Source organism: Dendropsophus ebraccatus, chromosome 7 (genome assembly GCF_027789765.1).
Source record: "Dendropsophus ebraccatus isolate aDenEbr1 chromosome 7, aDenEbr1.pat, whole genome shotgun sequence".
In the NCBI taxonomy this organism is placed as follows: domain Eukaryota; kingdom Metazoa; phylum Chordata; class Amphibia; order Anura; family Hylidae; genus Dendropsophus; species Dendropsophus ebraccatus.
Genome location: NC_091460.1, coordinates 6,953,536 through 6,979,369, shown reverse-complemented (window position 1 = coordinate 6,979,369; position 25,834 = coordinate 6,953,536). Strand labels below are relative to the sequence as shown.

Genomic DNA, 25,834 nt, shown 5'->3' with positions numbered 1-25,834 from the left:
CATACAGAACCATACAGTACAATATACACCCATACAGAGCCATACAGTACAATATACACCCATACAGAACTATACAGTACAATATACACCTATACAGAACCATACAGTACAATATACACCCATACAGAACCATACAGTACAATATACACCCATACAGAACCATACAGTACAATATACACCCATACAGAATAATACAGTACAATATGCATCCATACAGAACAATACGCACTCATACAGAACAATATACACCCATACAGAGCCATACAGTACAATATACACCCATACAGAGCAATATACACCCATACAGAACCATACTGTACAATATACACCCATACAGTACAATATACACCCATACAGAACCATACTGTACAATATACACTCATACAGAGCCATACAGTACAATATACACTCATACAGAACCACACAGTACAATATACACCCATACAGAACCATACAGTACAATATACACCCATACAGAACCACACAGTACAATATACACCCATACAGAACCATACAGTACAATATACACCCATACAGTACAATATACACCCATACAGAACCACACAGTACAATATACACCCATACAGTACAATATACACCCATACAGTACAATATACACCCATACAGAACCATACAGTACAATATACACTCATACAGAACCATACAGTACAATATACACCCATACAGAACAATACAGTACAATATACACCCATACAGAACCATACAGTACAATATACACCCATACAGTACAATATACACCCATACAGAACTATACAGTACCATATACACTCATACAGTACAATATACACCCATACAGTACAATATACACCCATACAGAACCATACAGTACAATATACACTCATACAGAACCATACAGTACAATATACACCCATACAGAACAATACAGTACAATATACACCCATACAGAACCATACAGTACAATATACACTCATACAGAACCATACAGTACAATATACACCCATACAGAACCATACAGTACAATATACACCCATACAGAGCCATACAGTACAATATACACTCATACAGAGCCATACAGTACAATATACACCTATACAGAACAATATGCACCCATACAGAACCATACAGTACAATATACACTCATACAGAACCATACAGTACAATATACACCCATACAGAGCCATACAGTACAATATACACCCATACAGAACCATACAGTACAATATACACCCATACAGAACCATACAGTACAATATACATCCATACAGAGCCATACAGTACAATATACACCCATACAGAACCATACAGTACCATATACACCCATACAGAGCCATACAGTACAATATACACTCATACAGTACAATATACACCCATACAGAACTATACAGTACCATATACACTCATACAGAACCATACAGTACAATATACACCCATACAGTACAATATACACCCATACAGAACCATACAGTACAATATACACTCATACAGAACCATACAGTACAATATACACCCATACAGAACAATACAGTACAATATACACCCATACAGAACCATACAGTACAATATACACTCATACAGAACCATACAGTACAATATACACCCATACAGAACCATACAGTACAATATACACCCATACAGAGCCATACAGTACAATATACACTCATACAGAGCCATACAGTACAATATACACCTATACAGAACAATATGCACCCATACAGAACCATACAGTACAATATACACTCATACAGTACAATATACACCCATACAGTACAATATACACCCATACAGAACCATACAGTACAATATACATCCATACAGAACCATACAGTACAATATACACCTATACAGAACAATATGCACCCATACAGAACCATACAGAACAATATGCACCCTTACAGAACTATATGGGCCCCATTGATATTAATAAGGCACATCTGGGTTCTGGCATGGTGTAATTTGAACAAATAGGAAACAAAAGGACAGATGGGGCCTCCTGGTGCAATAACGTAGTGGGCTAGTGTTACTATTCCAGTGGGAAATGGACGCACTCACCTTGTGGAGGCACAACTCTACTGTAGGTATATGATGTCAATCAGACAGGGACCGCGCTATCCCTCAGGTTGCAGCCACCGAAGGTGGGTAGAAACATGCAGAGTTGTATCTCAGAAAAGATCACAGGAACCAAAGGAGAACCCGTAGGAGGGTCAGCGCAGGTCGACTTCCAAGAGACCAGTGAAATCGCATTAGGAGCATCACACAAAGATGTGACACAATTGTTCTGTTTGATAGCGCAACGTGTTTCGGTCTGTCACTGACCTTTATCAAGGTCTAAGATACAACTCTGCACATTTGAACAAATAACAATAGTACTGCAGGCTGCACTATTTTGTTGGGTATTTTGGACATGAACTGCCAAAGCCTCACTCCCCTCCCTGTCCCCAAAGACTTCCATTATGTGACCATTACAGTCATGTGACACAGAGCTGAGGGAACATACAGAGCATGGACTTCTCTCAGTTTGTTCTGATTAATTGCTGTCTAAACATTCACACTCTGACCAATAAAAAATATTTATATGTTTTTATGACATATGAAACATTTTTTTTCTGGTGACATTGCCCAGGAAAACTCCAGTGATAATATAATTTTAGACTTCTAGCAAAAGTGATACAAACTATAATGAAAATACAGAAACCCCAGTTTCCCAGCATATTGTATTGTAGTCAGTATGATGTGGTCACCCAGCTTTCCCACTATCTTATATTTAGTATGATGAAGGTCACCCAGCTTTCCCACCATCTTATACTCAGAATGATGGAGGTCACCCAGCTTTCCCAGCAACTTATACTCAGTATAATATGGTCACCCAGCTTTCCCACCATCTTATACTCAGTGGCTGGTAGCCTCAGGGAGCTGTATAGTAGCTCTATACTGTGCAGCTGAAAACCATATCAGCACAATTGTGCAAATTGGTTCCCTATAAAGGAGCACTCCAGCCCTTATTACCCTCCTCACATCACTGCAGGGACAGTGGATGGCACCCCAGGCCTGTACTCATTTGTGACCAGCGAGTTCCTACTGCTCTGTGTGAAGGGGCCAAAAGTCACTTTGTCAATGTAAGTCTATGGGACTATGGTTCCGTGTCAGTGCTGAGCTGTCCCATATACTTATACAGGAAAGTGACTTCCGACCTCTTCACAGCGAGCAGTAGGAAATCCCTGTTTACAAATGAATGGAAGGGTCGAATGTGTTATCCGAACTGTCAGAACATTGCCGCTGGAGGAAGCATTGGATGGCTGCCATCTACCTTCCTCGCACTGATGTGGGGAGCGTAATAATAAGTGAGGGCAGAGTGGTCCTTGAATGATGGGCCGCTAGCTGGCTTCTCATGGGCCACTGCTGTGTGCTTGCCCCCCAGGCTAAAATTTGCCAGCCAGCCCCTGCTTCACACTGACAGGTACATGACATTTTTATGTTTTTGTTATGTCTTTCTGCCTGAAAAAAAGGAAAACAACTTATATACCAATAGAGGTAATGGAGAAAGAGGAAGGTGGATCTGTAGGTGGAAAGTACAAAAGAGTCTACGTGAAACTATAGACAGGAACTTACAACTACTTCTACAGTGGAATAAGTACAAGCAAAGCAACATAACTGAGAGTATCTGTAAAGATTTAAATAGGGTGTATAAATACTATAACAACTATAATACTGCTCCTATATACAGGAATATAACTACTATATACAAAAATATACCTACTATAATACTGCCCCTATATACAGTAATATAACTGGGTTTTGGTGGGGCTTTTTGGGTCTGGTCCTGTGACATTGGGGTTGCAGGGCCGTTCCATGGCCCCCCTTCCCTGCATGTGCACGCTTTGCGGGGTTGGCGGTCGCTGACCGACACGGTGTGGAGTTAGCGTAGGGACCCGTGTGGACCAGAGGACCTGCGCGGTGGTACACGGGGCAATATGGCTTGATCAATTCATATACAGACACTCTGGTGTTGATTTTTTAATATAGTCCTAGCGGCATTAGTATCAGCCATAGATGGGATGTGCAGCCGTTCCATTCTCTCCAGTTCGTGTATAACTACTATAATACTGCTCCCTATATACAGGGATATAACTACTATAATACTGCTCCTATATACAGGAATATAACTACTATAATACTGCTCCTATATACAGGAATATAACTACTATAATACTGCTCCCTATATACAGGGATATAACTACTATAATACTGCCCGTATATACAGGGACATACTACTATAATACTGCTCCTATATACAGGAATATAACTACTATAATACTGCTCCCTATATACAGGGATATAACTACTATAATACTGCTCGTATATACAGGGATATACTACTATAATACTGCTCCTATATACAGGGATATACTACTATAATACTGCTCCTATATACAGGGATATAATTACTATAATACTGCCCCCTATATACAGGGATATAACTACTATAATACTGCCCCCTATATACAGGAATATAACTACTATAATGTATGGGAGAGAAGTCTGAATTAGCACCAAAGTCCCGGGTTAAGTCATGCGTACCCACGAGCTAGGATAAGTAATGTGAGGATGCTGGGCTAACGGTGTGCAGCATAGGGGTGCAAAGCCATCAAAGAACAATAAATCCAATAAGGAGACAAAAGAAGCTTGCACTCACCAGCAAATCGCTGCGATAACGATCCGTTTTATTCGTCTAGATAGACATAAGTGGGGAGGGGAAGTGAAGGCAGGGGACGCCCCTGCCTTCACTTCCCCTCCCCACTTATGTCTATCTAGACGAATAAAACGGATCGTTATCGCAGCGATTTGCTGGTGAGTGCAAGCTTCTTTTGTCTCCTTATTGGATAACTACTATAATACTGCTCCTATATACAGGAATATACTACTATAATACTGCTCCTATATACAGGGATATACTACTATAATACTGCTCCTATATACAGGAATATACTACTATAATACTGCTCCTATATACAGGGATATAACTACTATAATACTGCTCCTATATACAGGAATATACTACTATAATACTGCTCCTATATACAGGGATATAACTACTATAATACTGCTCCTATATACAGGAATATAACTACTATAATACTGCTCCTATATACAGGAATATAACTACTATAATACTGCTCCTATATACAGGAATATAACTACTATTATACTGCTCCTATATACAGGAATATAACTACTATAATACTGCTCCTATATACAGGGATATAACTACTATAATACTGCCCCTATATACAGGAATATAACTACTATAATACTACCCATATACAGGAATATAACTACTATAATAATACTGCTCCTATATACAGGAATATAACTACTATAATACTGCTCCTATATACAGGAATATAACTACTATAATACTGCTCCTATATACAGGAATATAACTACTATAATACTGCTCCTATATACAGGAATATAACTACTATAATCAGGGGCGTAACTAGAAATGGCTGGGCCCCATAGCAAACTTTTGATTGCCCCCCCGCCCGCCTCCTCTCGATTGACCACTACGCCATCAACACACTGAGCTCTACACAGGTCCTGTACACCATATAAATTACAGTGCAGTTATATCAGGTGACTTACAGGGGACGTCTTCTCTGATCGGAGTTCTTCCCTTTTCATTTTCTTCTCCATCTCCTTCTCCGAGCCACAAATCCACAGAATCTGCCAGAAAAACATATTAGTCTCCTCACACTGGCACCATCCTCATCTCTCTATACTGCACATCTGAATTGGCCCCTTTACACCCTTATTTAGTGGGAAGGCTGACTCTATGTGATCCCATTTTATTATATGGCCCTCCTCTCTGTCGCCCCTCCTTATAAATAGCCCCCTTATGTTGCCCCCCTTATAGAAGCCCCCCATGCTGTCCCCCTTATAGATGCCCCCCCATGTTGTCCCCTAATAGATGGTCCCCTATGTTGCCCCCCCTATAGATGGCCCCTCCTATGTTGTCCTCTTATAGATGGCCCCCTCTCCCCCTATATTGTACCTTTATAGATGTACCCCTCTCCCCCAATGTTGTCCCTTTATATCCCTCTCCCCTATGTCGTGCTCCTCTCCCCTATGTTTTCCCCTTATAGATGGCCCCCTCTTTCCCTATGTTGCCCCCCCTTATAGATGTCCCCCTCTCCCCCCGTCCTTATAGATTTCCCCCTCTCCCCCCCTTCCTTATAGATGTCTCCCTCTCCCCCCTCCCTTATAGATGCCCTCTTCTCCCTCCCTTATAGATGCCCCCTTCTCCCTCCCTTATAGATGCCCCCTTCTCCCTCCCTTATAGATGTCCCCCTCTCCCCCCTTCCTTATAGATGTCCCCCTCTCCCCCCTTCCTTATAGATTTCCCCCTCTCCCCCCTTCCTTATAGATGTCTCCCTCTCCCCCCTTCCTTATAGATGCCCCCTTCTCCCTCCCTTATAGATGTCCCCCTCTCCCCCCCCCCTTCCTTATAGATGCCCCCTTCTCCCTCCCTTATAGATGTCCCCCTCTCCCCCCCCCTTTCTTATAGATGTCTCCCTCTCCCCCCCTTACTTATAGATGCCCTCTTCTCCCCATCCCCCTTATAGATGTCCCCCTCTCCCCCCTTCCTTATAGATGCCCTCCTCTCCCCCCTTCCTTATAGATGTCCCCCTCTCCCCCCCTTCCTTATAGATGTCCCCCTCTCCCCCCCTTCCTTATAGATGTCCCCCTCTCCCCCCCTTCCTTATAGATGCCCTCTTCTCCCCATCCCCCTTATAGATGCCCCCTTCTCTCTCCTCCCCCCCCCCCCCCCCCCCCCCCCCCCCCCCCCCGGAAAGCAGGTTTTTAAAAAAAAAAAAAAACTCACCTTACAACGCGCTCCCCCGTCGAGCCTTTTTCCTGTCAGTCCCCCGTCTGATGCGCGGCTGCCGGAGGTGTCGCATCCTATCCCCGACAGCGCGCGTATCATAGCGCTCTCTGTAGGCTTGTGCTGCGGCCGCGACTTCCGGCACACAGAGAGCTCTATGATACACGTGCTGCCGGGGATAGGACGCTACACTCCCGGCAGCCGCGCATCAGACGGGGGACTGACAGGAGCGCTGTCGGTCGGTCCCGTGCTCCTCCTGGCCCAGTGTTTCCTTTTCCTTATGGTTGGGGAAAGGAGTCACCGGGTCAGGAGGAGCACGGAACCCGCGCCACGGGCCCCCTGATGCGGCGGGGCCCCGTAGCAGCCGCTATGGCTGCTACGGCGGTAGTTCCGCCAGTGACTATAATACTGCTCCTATATACAGGAATATACTACTATAATACTACTCCTATATACAGGAATATAACTACTATAATACTGCCCCTATGTACAAGAATATAACTACTATAATACTGCCCCCTATATACAGGAATATAACTACTATAATACTGCTCCTATATACAGGTATATAACTACTATAATACTGCTCCCTATATACAGGGATATAACTACTATAATACTGCTCCTATATATAGGGATATAACTACTATAATACTGCCCCCTATATACAGGAATATACTATAATACTGCTCCTATATACAGGAATATACTACTATAATACTGCTCCTATATACAGGGATATACTACTATAATACTGCTCCTATATACAGGAATATACTACTATAATACTACTCCTATATACAGGGATATACTACTATAATACTGCTCCTATATACAGGGATATAACTACTATAATACTGCTCCTATATACAGGGATATAACTACTATAATACTGCTCCTATATACAGGAATATACTACTATAATACCGCTCCTATATACAGGAATATACTACTATAATACTGCCCCTATATACAGGAATATAACTACTATAATACTGCTCCTATACAGGGTCCGGATTCTGTGTTGGGTGAGGAAATGGCTCAGGCTCACTGTGCACAGTATGGCAGCATTATTGAGATGATTGGTGTACAGTGTTGTGTCTCTCCCTTACTGACATCAGGCTGGCATTATTATAACCGCCATACATTCATATGGAATCCATGAATGGGTTGTGTGAGCTCTTGTGTCTCCCGCTATATAGCAGCCTCACATCTCCGTATCAGACATCAGGGACTATCACAGTTTATTATTTTTATTATTATTTTTCCTTTTCTGATCATTAGGATGAATAATTTCCCCCCGGATCGTTCTGATGATGTCATAGGATGACGGGTCACATGTTTAACTAATTCCTTCCTGGAATAAATTGTTTGATGTAGCATCAAAGTGAATGTGAGTGTCGGAGTGCGCGATGTTCTGCAGCAGCCGATGGCAGCTGTCCGCTCGGCACTTTCATGTTCCGAAAGTGAGAGAAGCCAATTAATATCTTGAGCCGCGCTCCTCGTGGCCCCAGTGTCTGTCACTGCGGGGGAGGGGGCTCCTCATACACCCGCGTCTTATAGACGTGACAGGAATGCTGAGCCACACTTCATTAGGAGCCACCATTCTGCTCCCCCCAGATCTGGTACATTGGTCGGTCTGTCTATAGCCCCCTGTACACACGATGGGCGGCCGGAATGAACCAAGGTAGAAGGTGTAGAGGGGAGTCACTTCCTAGAGTAGAAGGCATAGGGCTGATGCCACTAATCCCCCACTGGTAGGCACCAACCTGTCAGAGTTGTGCAAGAATAAATACAATCCTATGGAGAACATAGCACAGGCGGTGACCACATAGGTGGTGACAAGGACCAGACAGGGTGGGCATCTACGTAGGGCGCCATCGATATGGACGACACAATTGCTGAGGGCAACTATCTACCTACTACAGGGTAACTAACTACTAGGGGTACCTATCTACCTACAAAAGGGCAACTCATGACTGGGGGCACCTATCCTCTGTACAGTGAGGTCAACTATTTACCTAATGAGAAGCTACAAAAACATTAAATTTCAGGAAGGCTAATTTCCAAAAACTAAGAGAGGACCTTGGGAACATAGACTGGGACAATGCCTTCAGAAATAAAAGTACACAAGAGAAATGGGACATATTTAAGAGCATCCTGGGTAAATCGTGTGAACTACACATACCATATGGGAATAAACGTAGTAGAAATAAGAGAAATCCAATGTGGTTAACTTCAGCTGTAAGGGGTGCAATAAATGATAAGAAACAAGCATTCAGACTACTAAAACAAGAAGGTAGTGGGGAAGCATTGAGCAACTATAGACTGAAGAATAGAATGTGTAAAACGCAAATAAAAGAAGCAAAAATAGCAACAGAAAGAAGGATAGCCACAGAAAGTAAAACAAATCCCAAAATGTTCTTCACTTATATAAATAACAAAAGACTTAAAACCGAAAATGTTGGTCCCCTCAAAAATAATCTGGGTGTAATGGTGGAGGGGGAAGAGGAAAAGGCCAATCTACTAAATACATTCTTCTCTACTGTATTCACAGAGGAGAATCCCATAACAGACGACATGACTAGGGATAATGTTAATCCTCCCATAAATCTCACCTGCCTAACACAACAAGAAGTGGGGAAACGCCTTAAAAACATTAAAATCCATAAGTCACCGGGCCCAGAAGGTATCCATCCTAGAGTTTTGCAAGAATTAAATACTGTGTTGGACAGACCGTTATTCCTAATATTTAAAGATTCTATTACGACAGGGATTGTTCCACAGGACTGGCGCATAGCTAATGTGGTACCGATATTCAAGAAGGGGTCAAGGAGTGATCCTGGAAACTACAGGCCCGTAAGTCTAACATCTATAGTAGGTAAAGTATTTGAGGGGATTGTAAGAGATGCTATACTAGAGTATCTTAATGATAATAATCTTATGACGCAGCACCAGCATGGATTTATGAGGGATCGGTCCTGTCAGACTAATCTGATCGGCTTCTATGAAGAGGTAAGTTATAGACTGGACCTGGGGGAGGCTGTGGATGTTGTGTATCTGGACTTTTCAAAGGCATTTGATACTGTGCCGCATGAAAGGTTGGTCTACAAAATGAGGATGCTGGGACTCGGGGAAAACGTATGCAAATGGGTAAGTAACTGGTTGTGTGATAGAAAACAGAGGGTGGTCATTGATGGAACATATTCAGATTGGGTTTTAGTTACTAGTGGGGTACCACAGGGGTCAGTGTTGGGTCCACTTCTTTTTAATATTTTTATTAATGATCTTGTAGAGGGGCTACAGAGTAGAATCTCCATTTTTGCAGATGATACTAAACTGGGTAAAGTAATCAGTACAGAGGAGGATAATATCATATTACAGAGGGATTTGGAGAAGCTAGAGGCTTGGGCGGAGAAATGGCAAATGAAGTTTAATGTGGATAAATGTAAGGTTATGCATTTGGGCCATAGAAATAATAAGTACAGTTATGTGCTAAATAATAAAACACTGGGTAAAAGTACTTCCGAAAAGGACCTGGGGGTATTGGTGGACAGTAAACTCAACTTTAGTGATCAGTGCCAGGCAGCAGCTGCCAAGGCTAATAAAATAATGGGGTGCATCAAAAGAGGTATAGATGCTAAAGATGAGAACATAGTTTTGCCTCTTTATAAATCACTGGTCAGACCACATATGGAATACTGTGTACAGTTTTGGGCACCGGTATATAAGAAGGACATAGGTGAACTGGAGCGGGTGCAGAGGAGGGCAACAAAGGTCATTAAGGGAATGGGTGGGTTACAGTACCAGGACAGGTTATCAAGCTTGGGGTTATTTACGCTAGAAAAAAGACGTCTTAGGGGCGATCTGATCACAATGTACAAATATATGAATGGACAGTACAGAGATCTTTGTAGTGGTCTTTTTACTCCTAGGTCTGTAACAATGACAAGGGGGCATCCTCTACGTCTAGAGGAAAGAAGATTTCATCATCAGCATCGACGCGGGTTCTTTACTGTGCGAGTGGTAAGACTGTGGAACTCTCTGCCACATGAGGTTGTCATGGCCGATTCATTAAATAAGTTCAAGGGAGGACTTGATACTTTTCTTGAACAATATAATATAACAAGTTATGGGCATTAGATTTCTGGTGATACGTTGATCCGGGTATTGTTCTGGTTGCCATTGCAGTCGGGGGGGGGGGAGGGGGGGAGGGGGGGAGTTTCTCCATGTGGTGGGGCGGTTGTCTTCTGCCCCATAGGGGTTTTTTCGCCTTCCTAGATCAACACAGTAGGATTCTCCTAGGTTGAACCTGATGGACTCTTGTCTTCTTTCAACCTTATTTACTATGTTACTATGTTACTATGTTACTATCTTCCTTCTGGTATGGGGGATTACCTACTGATGACTGACATGTCTATGCTTCCCCTGTAGCACGAATGTGTATGGCTCCCGCGTAACATGGATGTCTATGGCTCCCCCGTAACATGGATGTGTATGGCTCTCCCGTGACACAGTAGTCTATGGCTCCCCTATAACACGGATTTCAATGGCTCCCCGGTAACACGGATAACTATGACTCCCCTGTAACACCAATGTCTATGGCTCTCCCGTAACACGGATGTCTATGGCTCTCCCGTAACACGGATGTGTATGGCTCCCCAGTAACACAGATGTCTATGGCTCCCCCGTAACACTGATGTCTATGGCTCCCCGTAACACGGATGTCTATGGCTCCCCCGTAACACGGATGTTTACGGCTCTCCCGTAACACGGATGTGTATGGCTCCCCCGTAACACGGATGTGTATGGCTCCCCTGTAACACGGATGTCTATGGCTCCCCCGTAACACAGATGTCTATGGCTCCCCCGTAACACGGATGTCTATGGCTCCCCTGTAACACAGATGTGTATGGCTCTCCCGTAACACGGATGTGTATGGCTCCCCCGTAACACGGATGTCTATGGTTCCCCCATAACACGGATGTCTATGGCTCCCCCATAACACGGATGCCTATGGCTCCCCCGTAACACGGATGTCTATGGCTCCCCCGTAACACTGATGTCTATCGCTCTTCTGTAGCAGCGCTCAAGACTACAGTCTCTTCTCTTGTGTCGGCATGTTACTGAGTGGACGTTCGCATATCCCTGAGTGCACCGATATCCCTGCGTCTGTATTAATCTCGCCTATAGTCTCCTCACAGCTTTAGGGAGGCGGGCGAGTTCCCGTTGAGTTTGTGGAGTCAGGGTGAGATAGGGACAGCTCGAGTCTTAGCTGATGCTTCGAGGGTTTATTGAGGCGGCTAATCACATTAACCCTTTAATCTCTCTGGCACCATCAAAGCGAGCTGGGGCTGATCCATATGACAAGCTGCGGGCGGCGGTGACAGCTCTGAACTCTTTGCTTTTATGTTTCCTATCTGAGAGCAGATCATTAATTCTCCTCTAGAAAACTCATCTCTTCAGAAACACTGTATATTACCGACACAGCGCCACCGGCTGGAGAAGGCATCCTGGAGAGTTGGCGCCGAGTCCCACCACATGGGCCCATCCATGGACGGGGGCCAACACTTCCATCCTGTGTTATTCCTCTGGAGGACAAGATTAGTGGAGTTACATCCCGTCTGGCCAATCCAGCTAGTCCGGCTTATTCCCATAGGACCAGTTCACACGGAGCAGAAGTGGCGTAATTCCGCCTGCCTCGGTCTCCCACTTTATGTCTATGGGAGGTCTATGAGTGGAGACTGGAGGCACACGAGCCCTCCCATAGACCCACTCTTTGACACCGAGGCAGGCGGGATTCCACAGCGGAGAGGTCCACCATGGAATTTCCCCAAATTTGCTCAGTGTGAACTGGCCCTTCGTTTTCCCATACACTAGACTTTAGTTGGCTGAAGCCGCCACTCACCATCAGTCTAGTGTGTATGGGGCCCTACCGAACAACACCCGATAGACGATATGATAGAAAATCACAGCTGACCCTTTTGTTCAGAGAGAGATAAGCCACAGCAAAAGTTCTCTCACTGCAGCTTACCCCCAGGGTTGATTGTTCGTCCATCAGTTATTGAAAATGTATGGGGACCTTATGGGTAAAATGTCAGCAGATCCCCCCCATACATTTGGGGGGAGGACAATGATATACTGTATAGTAGCTCAGGTCATTGATCTCTTTCCTCCCTCCCATGTTACGAGGGGTGACCTCTTGCTTGGCTTGCGTTTGTGGTCTTTAAGAAGAAAAAAAGGTTTTCTCCTCTCGGATACCACAGATCTAGGGGGGACGTTCAGGAGAGGGGCTGATTTGGGCGGGATAAAAGTCGTAAGAGGGGTGATCAGAGGTGGGAATTTCTAAGTAGAAGACAAGGGCCACTAGTCAGACCTCTGAACAGCCCCATAAGAGTGGTCAGCCATGACTCCAAGGAGGGAGGAGGAAGACTGAAGGCTTTCCTTGGGTATTGGGTATTATTTTTGTTGGGTTAAAGTTGGAGTTCTGGTCGGTTCCCCCGGTGAGATTCATGGTCACCAATCTAAGGGGGACAGTGGTTGGCTATGGAGCAGGGTTTAGATACCTTGTCCTCCATCATAACCAGGTATGAGTAGACCGAATTACTACCGGACTGTTATAAATCTAAAATATCTCAAAAAATACAAATATCTCAACAAAGATCAAGATGGAGAAGGTCAATTGAGCGGTAAACCCGTTGTATCGGGATTGCATAAAAGATGTCACCACCACATCCCGTCAACCCCGACTGTCAACAACCCCCAGAGTGGTGGAGAGGATACAGGGTCAGCTTTGTGTTCCAGGCGTCACTATCCGACCTGTCCATGGCGCCAAGAGTCATGAAAACCACCTGGATCACATGGCCTCTATGTTGTTCTCCCTGGGTTGGATCCCGAATTAGGAGAAGTCCAGGTTAGAGCCCTTAAAGGAATTATTGAGAGTTAGAAAAACATGGTCACTTTCTTCCAGAGACAGCACCTCTCGTCTCTAGGTTGGGTGCAGGTTCTGTGATAGTGCATTTACACCGACAGATTTATCTGGCAGATCTTTGAAGCCAAAGCCAGGAACAGACTGTAAACAGGGAACAGGTCAAAAAGGAAAGACTGAGATTTCTCCTCTTTTTAAATCCATTCCTGGCTTTGGTTTCAAAGATCTGTCAGAAAAATCTGTCTGTGTAAACGCACCATAATGGTGCGTTTACACAGGCAGATTTATCTGCCAGATTTTGGAAGCCAAAGCCAGGAATGGATTTGAAAAGAGGAGAACTCTCAGTCTTTCCTTTATGACCTGATCCCTGTTTATAGTCTGTTCCTGGTTTTGGCTTCAAAGATCTGACAGATAAATCTGCCTGTGTAAACGCACCATAACTCATTTCAATTGAAGTGAATGGAGCTAAATTGCAAACCATACCTGAGCAGGAGCCAAGAGCGGTGCTGTCTCTGGAAGAAAGTGGCCATGTTTTTCTAACACTGAATAACCCCTTTAAGAAGACAGCAATTGTCAGGGTTGGTCCTAAATTCCTCCCACCAAAGGACCTTGTTGCCTCAAGAAATAGTGCAATGTATAATAATTCTCTCACTTGCTCCTGCTCCTCCATTGGTGACAGTACAGCGGTGTTCACACTTACATACGGCACAGGGCCTGCTCCTCCATTGGTGACAGTACAGCGGTGTTCACACTTACACACAGCACAGGACCTGCTCCTCCATTGGTGACAGTACAGCGGTGTTCACACTTACACACAGCACAGGACCTGCTCCTCCATTGGTGACAGTACAGCGGTGTTCACACACACAGCACAGGACCTGCTCCTCCATTGGTGATAGTACAGCGGTGTTCACACTTACATACGGCACAGGACCTGCTCCTCCATTGGTGACAGTACAGCGGTGTTCACACTTACACACAGCACAGGACCTGCTCCTCCATTGGTGATAGTACAGCGGTGTTCACACTTACATACGGCACAGGACCTGCTCCTCCATTGGTGACAGTACAGCGGTGTTCACACTTACACACAGCACAGGACCTGCTCCTCCATTGGTGATATACACAGGGGCAGCCACCAGGGGGCAGTATGGTCTGTGCTCAGTATATACACAGGGGCAGCCACCAGGGGGCAGTATGGTCTGTGCTCAGTATATACACAGGGGCAGCCACCAGGGGGCAGTATGGTCTGTGCTCAGTATATACACAGGGGCAGCCACCAGGGGGCAGCATGGTCTCTGCTCAGTATATACACAGGGGCAGCCACCAGGGGGCAGCATGGTCTGTGCTCAGTATATACACAGGGGCAGCCACCAGGGGGCAGTATGGTCTGTGCTCAGTATATACACAGGGGCAGCCACCAGGGGGCAGTGTGGTCTGTGCTCAGTATATACACAGGGGCAGCCACCAGGGGGCAGTATGGTCTATGCTCAGTAATTACACAGGGGAAGCCACCAGGGGGCAGTATGGTCTGTGCTCAGTATATACACAGGGGCAGCCACCAGGGGGCAGTATGGTCTGTGCTCAGTATATACACAGGGGCAGCCACCAGGGGGCAGTATGGTCTATGCTCAGTATATACACAGGGGAAGCCACCAGGGGGCAGTATGGTCTCTTCTCAGTATATACACAGGGGCAGCCACCAGGGGGCAGTATGGTCTGTGCTCAGTATATACACAGGGGCAGCCACCAGGGGGCAGTATGGTCTGTGCTCAGTATATACACAGGGGCAGCCACCAGGGGGCAGTATGGTCTATCCTCAGTATATACACAGGGGCAGCCACCAGGGGGCAGTATGGTCTCTGCTCAGTATATACACAGGGGCAGCCACCAGGGGGCAGTGTGGTCTGTGCTCAGTATATACACAGGGGCAGCCACCAGGGGGCAGTATGGTCTGTGCTCAGTATATACACAGGGGCAGCCACCAGGGGGCAGTATGGTCTGTGCTCAGTATATACACAGGGGCAGCCACCAGGGGGCAGCATGGTCTCTGCTCAGTATATACACAGGGGCAGCCACCAGGGGGCAGCATGGTCTCTGCTCAGTATATACACAGGGGCAGCCACCAGGGGGCAGTATGGTCTCTGCTCAGTATATACACAGGGGCAGCCACCAGGGGGCAGCATGGTCTGTGCTCAGTATATACACAGGGGCAGCCACCAGGGGGCAGTATGGTCTGTGCTCAGTATATACACAGGGGCAGCCACCAGGGGGCAGTATGGTCTATGCTCAGTAATTACACAGGGGAAGCCACCAGGGGGCAGTATGGTCTGTGCTCAGTATATACACAGGGGCAGCCACCAGGGGGCAGTATGGTCTGTGCTCAGTATATACACAGGGGCAGCCACCAGGGGGCAGTATGGTCTATGCTCAGTATATACACAGGGGAAGCCACCAGGGGGCAGTATGGTCTCTTCTCAGTATATACACAGGGGCAGCCACCAGGGGGCAGTATGGTCTGTGCTCAGTATATACACAGGGGCAGCCACCAGGGGGCAGTATGGTCTCTGCTCAGTATATACACAGGGGCAGCCACCAGGGGGCAGTGTGGTCTGTGCTCAGTATATACACAGGGGCAGCCACCAGGGGGCAGTATGGTCTGTGCTCAGTATATACACAGGGGCAGCCACCAGGGGGCAGTGTGGTCTATCCTCAGTATATACACAGGGGCAGCCACCAGGGGGCAGTGTGGTCTATCCTCAGTATATACACAGGGGCAGCCACCAGGGGGCAGTATGGTCTGTGCTCAGTATATACACAGGGGCAGCCACCAGGGGGCAGTATGGTCTGTGCTCAGTATATACACAGGGGCAGCCACCAGGGGGCAGTATGTTATGTGCTCAGTATATACACAGGGGCAGCCACCAGGGGGCAGTGTGGTCTATCCTCAGTATATACACAGGGGCAGCCACCAGGGGGCAGTATGGTCTATGCTCAGTATATACACAGGGGCAGCCACCAGGGGGCAGTAGTTGGCCGGTATGGATGTCCCCCATTCTCTGGCCTTCTCTCCAGCTCTCAGTCAGACATATAGATGTGCAGGATTCCTTCTTCTGCTAATAGAATCTTCTCTGGAATAATCTCTGTGACTCCGGACATGTACCTCACCCACTTACTGCTGATGGGGGAGGAGCTGTGACTACAGGAGACATATATATGTGTATTATCTGTGGTGTTACATAGGACTGCAGGTGACTACTACATTATCTGTACTCAGAGATATCACTGTGTTATCTGTGCTGTTACATAGGACTGCAGGTGACAGCTACATTATCTGTGCTCAGAGATATCACTGTTATCTGTGGTGTTACATAGGACTGCAGGTGACTACTACATTATCTGTACTCAGATATATCACTGTGTTATCTGTGCTGTTACATAGGACTGCAGGGGGCATCTACTACATTATCTGTACTCAGAGATATCACTGTGTTATCTGTGCTGTTACATAGGACTGCAGGTGACAGCTACATTATCTGTGCTCAGAGATATCACTGTGTTATCTGTGGTGTTACATAGGACTGCAGGTGACTACTACATTATCTGTACTCAGATATATCACTGTGTTATCTGTGCTGTTACATAGGACTGCAGGTGACATCTACATTATATGTACTCAGAGATATCACTGTGTTATCTGTAGTGTTACATAGGACTGCAGGTGACTACTACATTATCTGTACTCAGAGATATCACTGTGTTATCAGTGGTGTTACATAGGACTGCAGGTGACTACTACATTATATGTACTCAGAGATATCACTGTGTTATCAGTGGTGTTACATAGGACTGCAGGTGACAGCTACTACATTATCTGTACTCAGAGATATCACTGTTATCTGTGCTGTTACATACGACTGCAGGTGACTACTACATTATCTGTACTCAGAGATATCACTGTGTTATCTGTGATGTTACATAGGACTGCAGGTGACAGCTACTACATTATCTGTACTCAGATATCACTGTGTTATCTATGGTGTTACATAGGACTGCAGTTGACATCTACTACATTATCTGTACTCAGAGATATCACTGTGTTATCTATGGTGTTACATAGGACTGCAGGTGACAGCTACATTATCTGTACTCAGAGATATCACTGTGTTATCTGTGGTGTTACATAGGACTGCAGGTGACAGCTACATTATCTGTGCTCAGAGATGTCACTGTGTTATCTGTGCTGTTACATAGGACTGCAGGTGACATCTACAACATTATCTGTACTCAGAGATATCACTGTTATCTGTGCTGTTACATAGGACTGCAGGTGACATCTACATTATCTGTACTCAGAGATATCACTGTGTTATCTGTGCTGTTACATAGGACTGCAGGTGACATCTACTACATGATCTGTACTCAGAGATATCACTGTGTTATCTGTGGTGTTACATAGGACTGCAGGTGACATCTACTACATTATCTGTACTCAGAGATATCACTGTGTTATCTGTGCTGTTACATAGGACTGCAGGTTACAGCTACTACATTATCTGTACTCAGAGATATCACTGTGTTATCTGTGCTGTTACATAGGACTGCAGGTGACAGCTACATTATCTGTGCTCAGAGATATCACTGTTATCTGTGGTGTTACATAGGACTGCAGGTGACTACTACATTATCTGTACTCAGAGATATCACTGAGTTATCTGTGCTGTTACATAGGACTGCAGGTGACAGCTACATCATTATCTGTACTCAGAGATATCACTGTTATCTGTGCTGTTACATAGGACTGCAGGTGACAGCTACATTATCTGTGCTCAGAGATGTCACTGTGTTATCTGTGCTGTTACATAGGACTGCAGGTGACATCTACAACATTATCTGTACTCAGAGATATCACTGTTATCTGTGCTGTTACATAGGACTGCAGGTGACATCTACATTATCTGTACTCAGAGATATCACTGTGTTATCTGTGCTGTTACATAGGACTGCAGGTGACTACTACATTATCTATACTCAGAGATATCACTGTGTTATCTGTGCTGTTACATAGGACTGCAGGTGACATCTACTACATTATCTGTACTCAGAGATATCACTGTGTTATCTGTGCTGTTACATAGGACTGCAGGTGACAGCTACATTATCTGTGCTCAGAGATATCACTGTTATCTGTGGTGTTACATAGGACTGCAGGTGACTACTACATTATCTGTACTCAGAGATATCACTGAGTTATCTGTGCTGTTACATAGGACTGCAGGTGACAGCTACATCATTATCTGTACTCAGAGATATCACTGTTATCTGTGCTGTTACATAGGACTGCAGGTGACAGCTACATTATCTGTGCTCAGAGATGTCACTGTGTTATCTGTGCTGTTACATAGGACTGCAGGTGACATCTACAACATTATCTGTACTCAGAGATATCACTGTTATCTGTGCTGTTACATAGGACTGCAGGTGACATCTACATTATCTGTACTCAGAGATATCACTGTGTTATCTGTGCTGTTACATAGGACTGCAGGTGACATCTACTACATGATCTGTACTCAGAGATATCACTGTGTTATCTGTGGTGTTACATAGGACTGCAGGTGACATCTACTACATTATCTGTACTCAGAGATATCACTGTGTTATCTGTGCTGTTACATAGGACTGCAGGTTACAGCTACTACATTATCTGTACTCAGAGATATCACTGTGTTATCTGTGCTGTTACATAGGACTGCAGGTGACAGCTACATTATCTGTGCTCAGAGATATCACTGTTATCTGTGGTGTTACATAGGACTGCAGGTGACTACTACATTATCTGTACTCAGAGATATCACTGAGTTATCTGTGCTGTTACATAGGACTGCAGGTGACAGCTACATCATTATCTGTACTCAGAGATATCACTGTTATCTGTGCTGTTACATAGGACTGCAGGTGACATCTACATTATCTGTACTCAGAGATATCACTGTGTTATCTGTGCTGTTACATAGGACTGCAGGTGACTACTACATTATCTATACTCAGAGATATCACTGTGTTATCTGTGCTGTTACATAGGACTGCAGGTGACATTCTCACAGTTACCTTCTCCTGACTTCGTGCACAGTTGATGTAACACTTCCCGCTCTGCTCCCCGCACCCCGCACCTGTACCCGCTCCCCGCACCCCGCACCTGTACCCGCTCCCCGCACCTGTACCCGCACCCCGCACCTGTACCCGCTCCCCGCACCCCGCACCTGTACCCGCTCCCCGCACCTGTACCCGCTCCCCGCACCCCGCACCTGTACCCGCTCCCCGCACCCCGCACCCGTCACTCCGTGTAGCCCTCCGGCTCCGCTTCACCTCCGCTCATTATCCCGGGAGCAGCCGAGCGATTACCGGCGGGGATTAGTGTTAGCCGGGGATTAATAGGGAATTCTCATTACTACAATGGGCTGGTGGCATTAGCTGGTGATGTAGCAGAGCCGGCAGTGTGCGGAGTGAGGGGGTCGGGGGGGGGGGGGGGGATGGAGCTGCGGGCGGTGCACTCTCCCCGCCTCCCCTTCCCTTGGATCAGCCTGTCAGCACCGCACCTTGTGGACAGCTCCCGCTCCCGGTGGTCGCACCGTCCCTGCTTCTTCTCCGGTATCTGGCGCTGAATTGTCGCATGTGTGCGCCCCGGAGGAGACACTTGGATGTGAGCCGGGAATGAACAGGTGTCAGCACTAGCCTCCTCTCCTCCTCGCCTCCTCTCCTCCTCGCCTCCTCTCCTCCTCGCCTCCTCTCCTCCTCCTCTCATCCGTCGGACTTCAGGACCATGAACAGCTCCGGCTCCTTACAGTTCTCCGGGGATCTGGAGGCTTCTGAAGTCGGGTCGGAGGTGACGGTGGCGCTGCCCCTCTTCCTGTCCCTCATCTGTCTTCTCGGCTTCTCAGGGAACCTGCTGCTGGTCGCCATCCTCCTGCACGACTACCGGAGGGGTAAGTGCTCGGTGGTGAACTGCCTGGTGGTGAACGTGGGGGCCACCGACCTGCTGCTCGTGCTCTTCTGCATCCCGGTGAGGGTCGTCACCTACGCGCAGCAGTCCTGGCTCTTCGGGGGGTTCGTCTGTAAGACCACCGAGTGGTTCCTGCACTGCTGCCTGACCGTCAAGAGCTTCACCCTGGCGGCCATTGCCCAAGCCCGGTACCGGCATGTGGTGACCCCCCCGAAGCTGCTGAACTTCAGCAGGAGACAGGTTCTAGTGGTCGTGCTCTTCTCGTGGGCGTGCTCCCTTCTGCTGCCTCTTCCACACTTGATCTTCACTCAGCTCCAGATGGGGAAGGAGGGGTGGACTTGTACTTTTGATATCCCGGATTTTGCCTCCAACTTCATGAATGTCTTCAGCAAGCTGTACCCCCTGCTGGCCTATGTGGTGCCCATGTTCTTCTCCTTCTGCTGCTACATGAGGGCGTTGAGAAGGAAGGAGAGGAGGAACAGGGTGCCCAACCCCCGCACCCTCAGCCGCAGGATCACCTCCATGCTCATGAGTGTCAGCCTGGCCTTTGATGCCATGTGGCTTCCTGAGTGGATTGTGTGGATCTGGTCCAGGCACAGCAGCTATGGCCTCCTCCAGCCCCCCAGTGCCCTCATGATCCTGGCCCAGGTGGTCTTGTTCCTGAATTGCATCATCAACCCTGCTGTGTTTTTGGCCGTGTCCGACGAGTTCAGGGAAGGGATGAAGAACGTGTGGACCACCTGCAAACAATGCGATGGGGCAGGACCATCCAGAGGAGAGAATGGCTCAGACATGGTGCCCAGCACTATTCACTCCTTGCACGATTTGCACTCCACCTCCGTGCACCGACCTTCTCAAGACTCCAAAATGAGGGAGGAGAAAATCCTCCCAGACGTGGAACACTTTTGGCAGGACAGAAGGAACACCACGACTGGAGAAGAGACTGACCCCATGCCCTGGGAGCACCAGGAGAAACCCTAAACCTACTAGTCCAGGACATCTATATGTGTGTGGTGTGGAGGACCAGGCCTCCTGAGAAGCAGGGACTAGTGGGGGGCTGATCTATTGGGGAGGACCAGGTCTCTTGAGATTCAGGGACTACCAGTAAACTGCTCTGTGAAGAGGACCATGTTTCCAGAGATGTAGGGACTACTGGTATACTGCTTTGTGGAATGGACCAGGTTTCTTGAGATTCGGGGACTACCAGTGTACTGCTCTGTGGAGAGGACCAGGTCTCCAGAGATGTAGGGATTACTGGTGGACCGTTCGGTGGAGAAAACCAGGTCTCCAGAGATGTTGGGAACACACGTGGACTACTCTGTGAAGGGGAGTACCAGATCTCCAGAGCTTCATGGTTTAGTGGTGGGCTTCTCCATGGAGGGGAGTACCAGATCTCCAAAGATGTAGGGACTCCTGGTGGGCTGCTCCATGGAGGGGAGTACCAGGTCTCCAGAGATGTTGGGACTCCTGGTGGGCTTTATCATGGTGGGTAGTACCAGGTCTTTATAGATGTAGGGACTCCTGGTGGGCTGCTCCATGGAGGGGAGTACCATGTCTCCTGGTGGACTTCTCCATGGAGGGGGGTACCAGACCTCCAGAGATGTAGGGACTCCTGGTAGGCTGCTCCATGGAGGGGGGTACTTGGTCTCCAGAGATGTAGGGACTCCTGCTAGGCTTCTCCATGGAGGGGAGTACCAGGTCTCCAGAGATGTAGGGACTCCTGGTGGGATTCTTCATGGAGAGTAGTACCAGATCTCCAGAGACGTAGAGACTCCTGGTGGGCTTCTTTATGGAAGGGAGTTCCAGGTCTCCAGGGATGTAGGGACTCCTGGTTGGCTGCTCCATGGAGGGGAGTACCAGACCTCCAGAGATGTAAGGACTCCTGGTGGGCTTCTCCATGGAGGGGAGTACCAGACCTCCAGAGATGTAAGGACTCCTGGTGGGCTTCTCCATGGAGGGGAGTACCAGATCTCCAGAGATGTAGGGACTCCTGTTGGGCTTCTCCATGGAGGGGAGTACTGGGTCTCCAGAGATGTGGGGACTCCTGGTGGGCTTCTCCATGGAGGGGAGTACCAGATCTGCAGAGATGTAGGGACTCCTGTTGGGCTTCTCCATGGAGGGGAGTACTGGGTCTCCAGAGATGTGGGGACTCCTGGTGGGCTTCTCCATGGAGGGGAGTACCAGATCTCCAGAGATGTAGGGACTCCTGGTGGGATTCTTCATGGAGAGTAGTACCAGGTCTCCAGAGATGTAGGGACTCCTGCTGGGCTTCTCCATGGAGGGGAGTACCAGATCTCCGGAGATGTACGGACTCCTGGTGGGCTTCTTCATGGAGGGGAGTACTAGGTCTCCAGAGATGTAGGGACTCCTGGTGGGCTTCTTCATGGAGGGGGGTACCAGGTCTCCAGAGATGTAGGGACTCCTGGTGGGCTTCTCCATGGAGGGGAGTACCAGATCTTCAGAGATGTAGGGACTCCTGGTGGGCTGCTCCATGGAGGGGAGCACCAGGTCTCCAGAGATGTAGGGACTCCTGTTGGGCTTCTTCATGGAGGGGGGTACCAGGTCTCCAGAGATGTAGGGATTCCTGGTGGGCTTCTTCATGGAGGGGGGTACCAGGTCTCCAGAGATGTAGGGACTCCTGGTGGGCTTCTCCATGGAGGGGGGTACCAGACCTCCAGAGATGTAGGGACTCCTGGTGGGCTGCTCCATGGAGGGGAGCACCAGGTCTCCAGAGATGTAGAGACTCCTGGTGGGCTCCATGGAGGGGGGTACCGGGTCTCCAGAGATGTAGGGACTCCTGGTGGGCTGCTCCATGGAGGGGAGTACCAGGTCTCCGGAGATGTAGGGACTCCTGGTGGGCTCCATGGAGGGGGGTACCGGGTCTCCAGAGATGTAGGGACTCCTGGTGGGCTGCTCCATAGAAGGGGGGTACCAGGTCTCCAGAGATGTAGGGACTCCTGGTGGGCTGCTCCATGGAGGGGGGTACCAGGTCTCCAGAGATGTAGGGACTCCTGGTGGGCTGCTCCATGGAGGGGGGTACCAGGTCTCCAGAGATGTAGGGACTCCTGGTGGGCTGCTCCATGGAGGGGAGTACTGGGTCTCCGGAGATGTAGGGACTCCTGGTGGGCTGCTCCATGGAGGGGGGTACCAGGTCTCCAGAGATGTAGGGACTCCTGGTGGGCTGCTCCATGGAGGGGAGTACTAGGTCTCCGGAGATGTAGGGACTCCTGGTGGGCTGCTCCATGGAGGGGAGTACTAGGTCTCCGGAGATGTAGGGACTCCTGGTAGAAGTTGGTAGCTCACACTTGTTTGCACAATGTTACTTCTCCTGTTGTTGACCAGGAGACAGGAAAATCCCAGGTTCACCCTGAAGGAGGATGGGAGACCAGGATCTAAGTCTGCAGCTCTGACCCTGGGAGGCTGGAGAGCTGCAGCTGCTGTGGAAATAGAAGTGCCTGCAAGCTATGGAGGAGCAGACTGGCACTTGTAGTTCTACAGCTCCTGGAGCCCCTCAGATGTGGGTGTTGGACCCCCGGTGCTGTGTCCGTGTGTAATGTGCCTGTAATCTTACACGGTATCTAGTCGTTCTGATGAAACAATGAGAAGCCAGTGTTCCGTGCTGTGTCCCCAGTGTAGCGCCCCCGGGTGGAGGCTTCCATTACTCTCCCTGTTCTGTATGTGGTAGCTGATATCGGGGGAGGGGGCCCCAGAAGGGTTTAGTGCAATGTGAGGGACAATGAACTGTTCCTTTAAATAAAGTTCATGAATTGGTGACAACTTTTGTGCTTGTGTCTGTGCACTGGGGTCAGTTCATGCTGGGATTTGTAGTGTGAGCCTCAGTTTTTGCCTCTGTGTAGGCGCCTCTTGTTTGTCTGTCGGGGGAGGGGGGGCATTTACTTTCCCTGCTGTCTGGGGTAACGTCTCCATCTGTTCACTGGGATTATCTCTACGCTGAAAAGTCATTATAAGTAGTTGATGATGGAGTAATATCTGCGTGCTGTGCCAAGTGTGAGGCCAGGTCATCTGCCTGCAGCGCCCCCCACTGGATAACGCTGTGTTGGCTCCCTGTGTCTCTGTTCTTCATCTCTTCCTCCTTCCTCCACTCTTCTGTTTTTCTCTCTTAACTTCCCCTTCTTCTCTTTTTTCCTGTTCTCCTCCTTTGCTTTTCTCCTCTTCTCCCTTCCTCTCTTAGTCTCATCCTCTCCTCTTTTCTGTTTCATCACTTCTTTTTTTTGCCCTTCCTTTTCCTTCCTTTCTTTATTCCCCTTTCTTACCTTCTCTAGTTTTTTCTCACATTTCCTCCTTTATTTCCATTTTCTTTTGTGTTCTCTTCTCCTTCTTTTCTCACCTACACCTGTTTTCTTTACATCACTTCCTCTCCATCCTCACTCTTATATTTCCTCTTCCTCTCCTCTCCATCCTCACTCATATATTTCCTCTTCCTCTCCTCTCCATCCTCACTCTTATATTTCCTCTTCCTCTCCTTCCTCACTCATATATTTCCTCTTCCTCTCCTTCCTCACTCATATATTTTCTCTTCCTCTCCTCTCCTTTCTAACTCATATATTTCCTCTTCCTCTCCTCTCCATCCTCACTCATATATTTCCTCTTCCTCTTTCCTCTATTCTTTCTAATGGTATCCCCCTCTCCTTGTTTTCCTCTCCTTCTCTTCTCATCACTTCTTTTCCTCTGTTCCTTTTCTCTTCTTCAGTTTTTTTCTCCCACTTTCCCTCCTGTGTAACTTCTCTCTTTTCCTCTTCCCTTTGCTCCTCTTTTCTGCTTTCTTCACCCCTTTCCTCTCGTTCTCCTCCTTTTTTCTGTACTCCTCCATTCTCTCCTCCTCCCCCCCCTTTATCCCCTCTTTGTCTTGTCCTCTAAATCACAGTTCTGTTCATCACGTTATCTCCTTCTCTGTTTTTCTCTTCCTCTCCTCTTTTTCCTTCTCCTTTCCCATTCATCCTCAACTCTCCTAATTTTTCCTCTGTGTTCTATTCTTCTCCTCTCCTCCTATATTCATCTCTTCTCTTCCTTTTCTCCTCCA

General features: G+C 47.5%; 1 protein-coding gene and 1 long non-coding RNA gene across 2 annotated transcripts in view; both read left to right on the top strand.

Annotated features, from left to right (window-relative positions):
- The window catches only part of LOC138796646 (uncharacterized), a 48,628-nt gene extending 40,427 nt beyond the window's left edge, over positions 1–8,201 (top strand). The window contains exon 3 of the long non-coding RNA XR_011363776.1: positions 8,147–8,201. This is a non-coding gene — a long non-coding RNA (uncharacterized lncRNA). The remainder of the gene's footprint in view (positions 1–8,146) is intronic.
- Positions 8,202–20,611: 12,410 nt separating this feature from the next.
- On the top strand, positions 20,612–21,927 carry LOC138796643 (G-protein coupled receptor 151-like). The gene has a single exon (XM_069976268.1). It carries the CDS (start codon positions 20,614–20,616, stop codon positions 21,772–21,774), a length of 1,161 nt encoding a protein of 386 aa, XP_069832369.1. The 5' UTR covers positions 20,612–20,613; the 3' UTR covers positions 21,775–21,927.
- Positions 21,928–25,834: the final 3,907 nt, after the last annotated feature.

What these genes read in the sequence shown, in the direction of transcription:
- LOC138796643 (XM_069976268.1), top strand. Translation starts at nt 20,614, where the DNA reads ATGAACAGCTCCGGCTCCTTACAGTTCTCCGGGGATCTGGAGGCTTCT.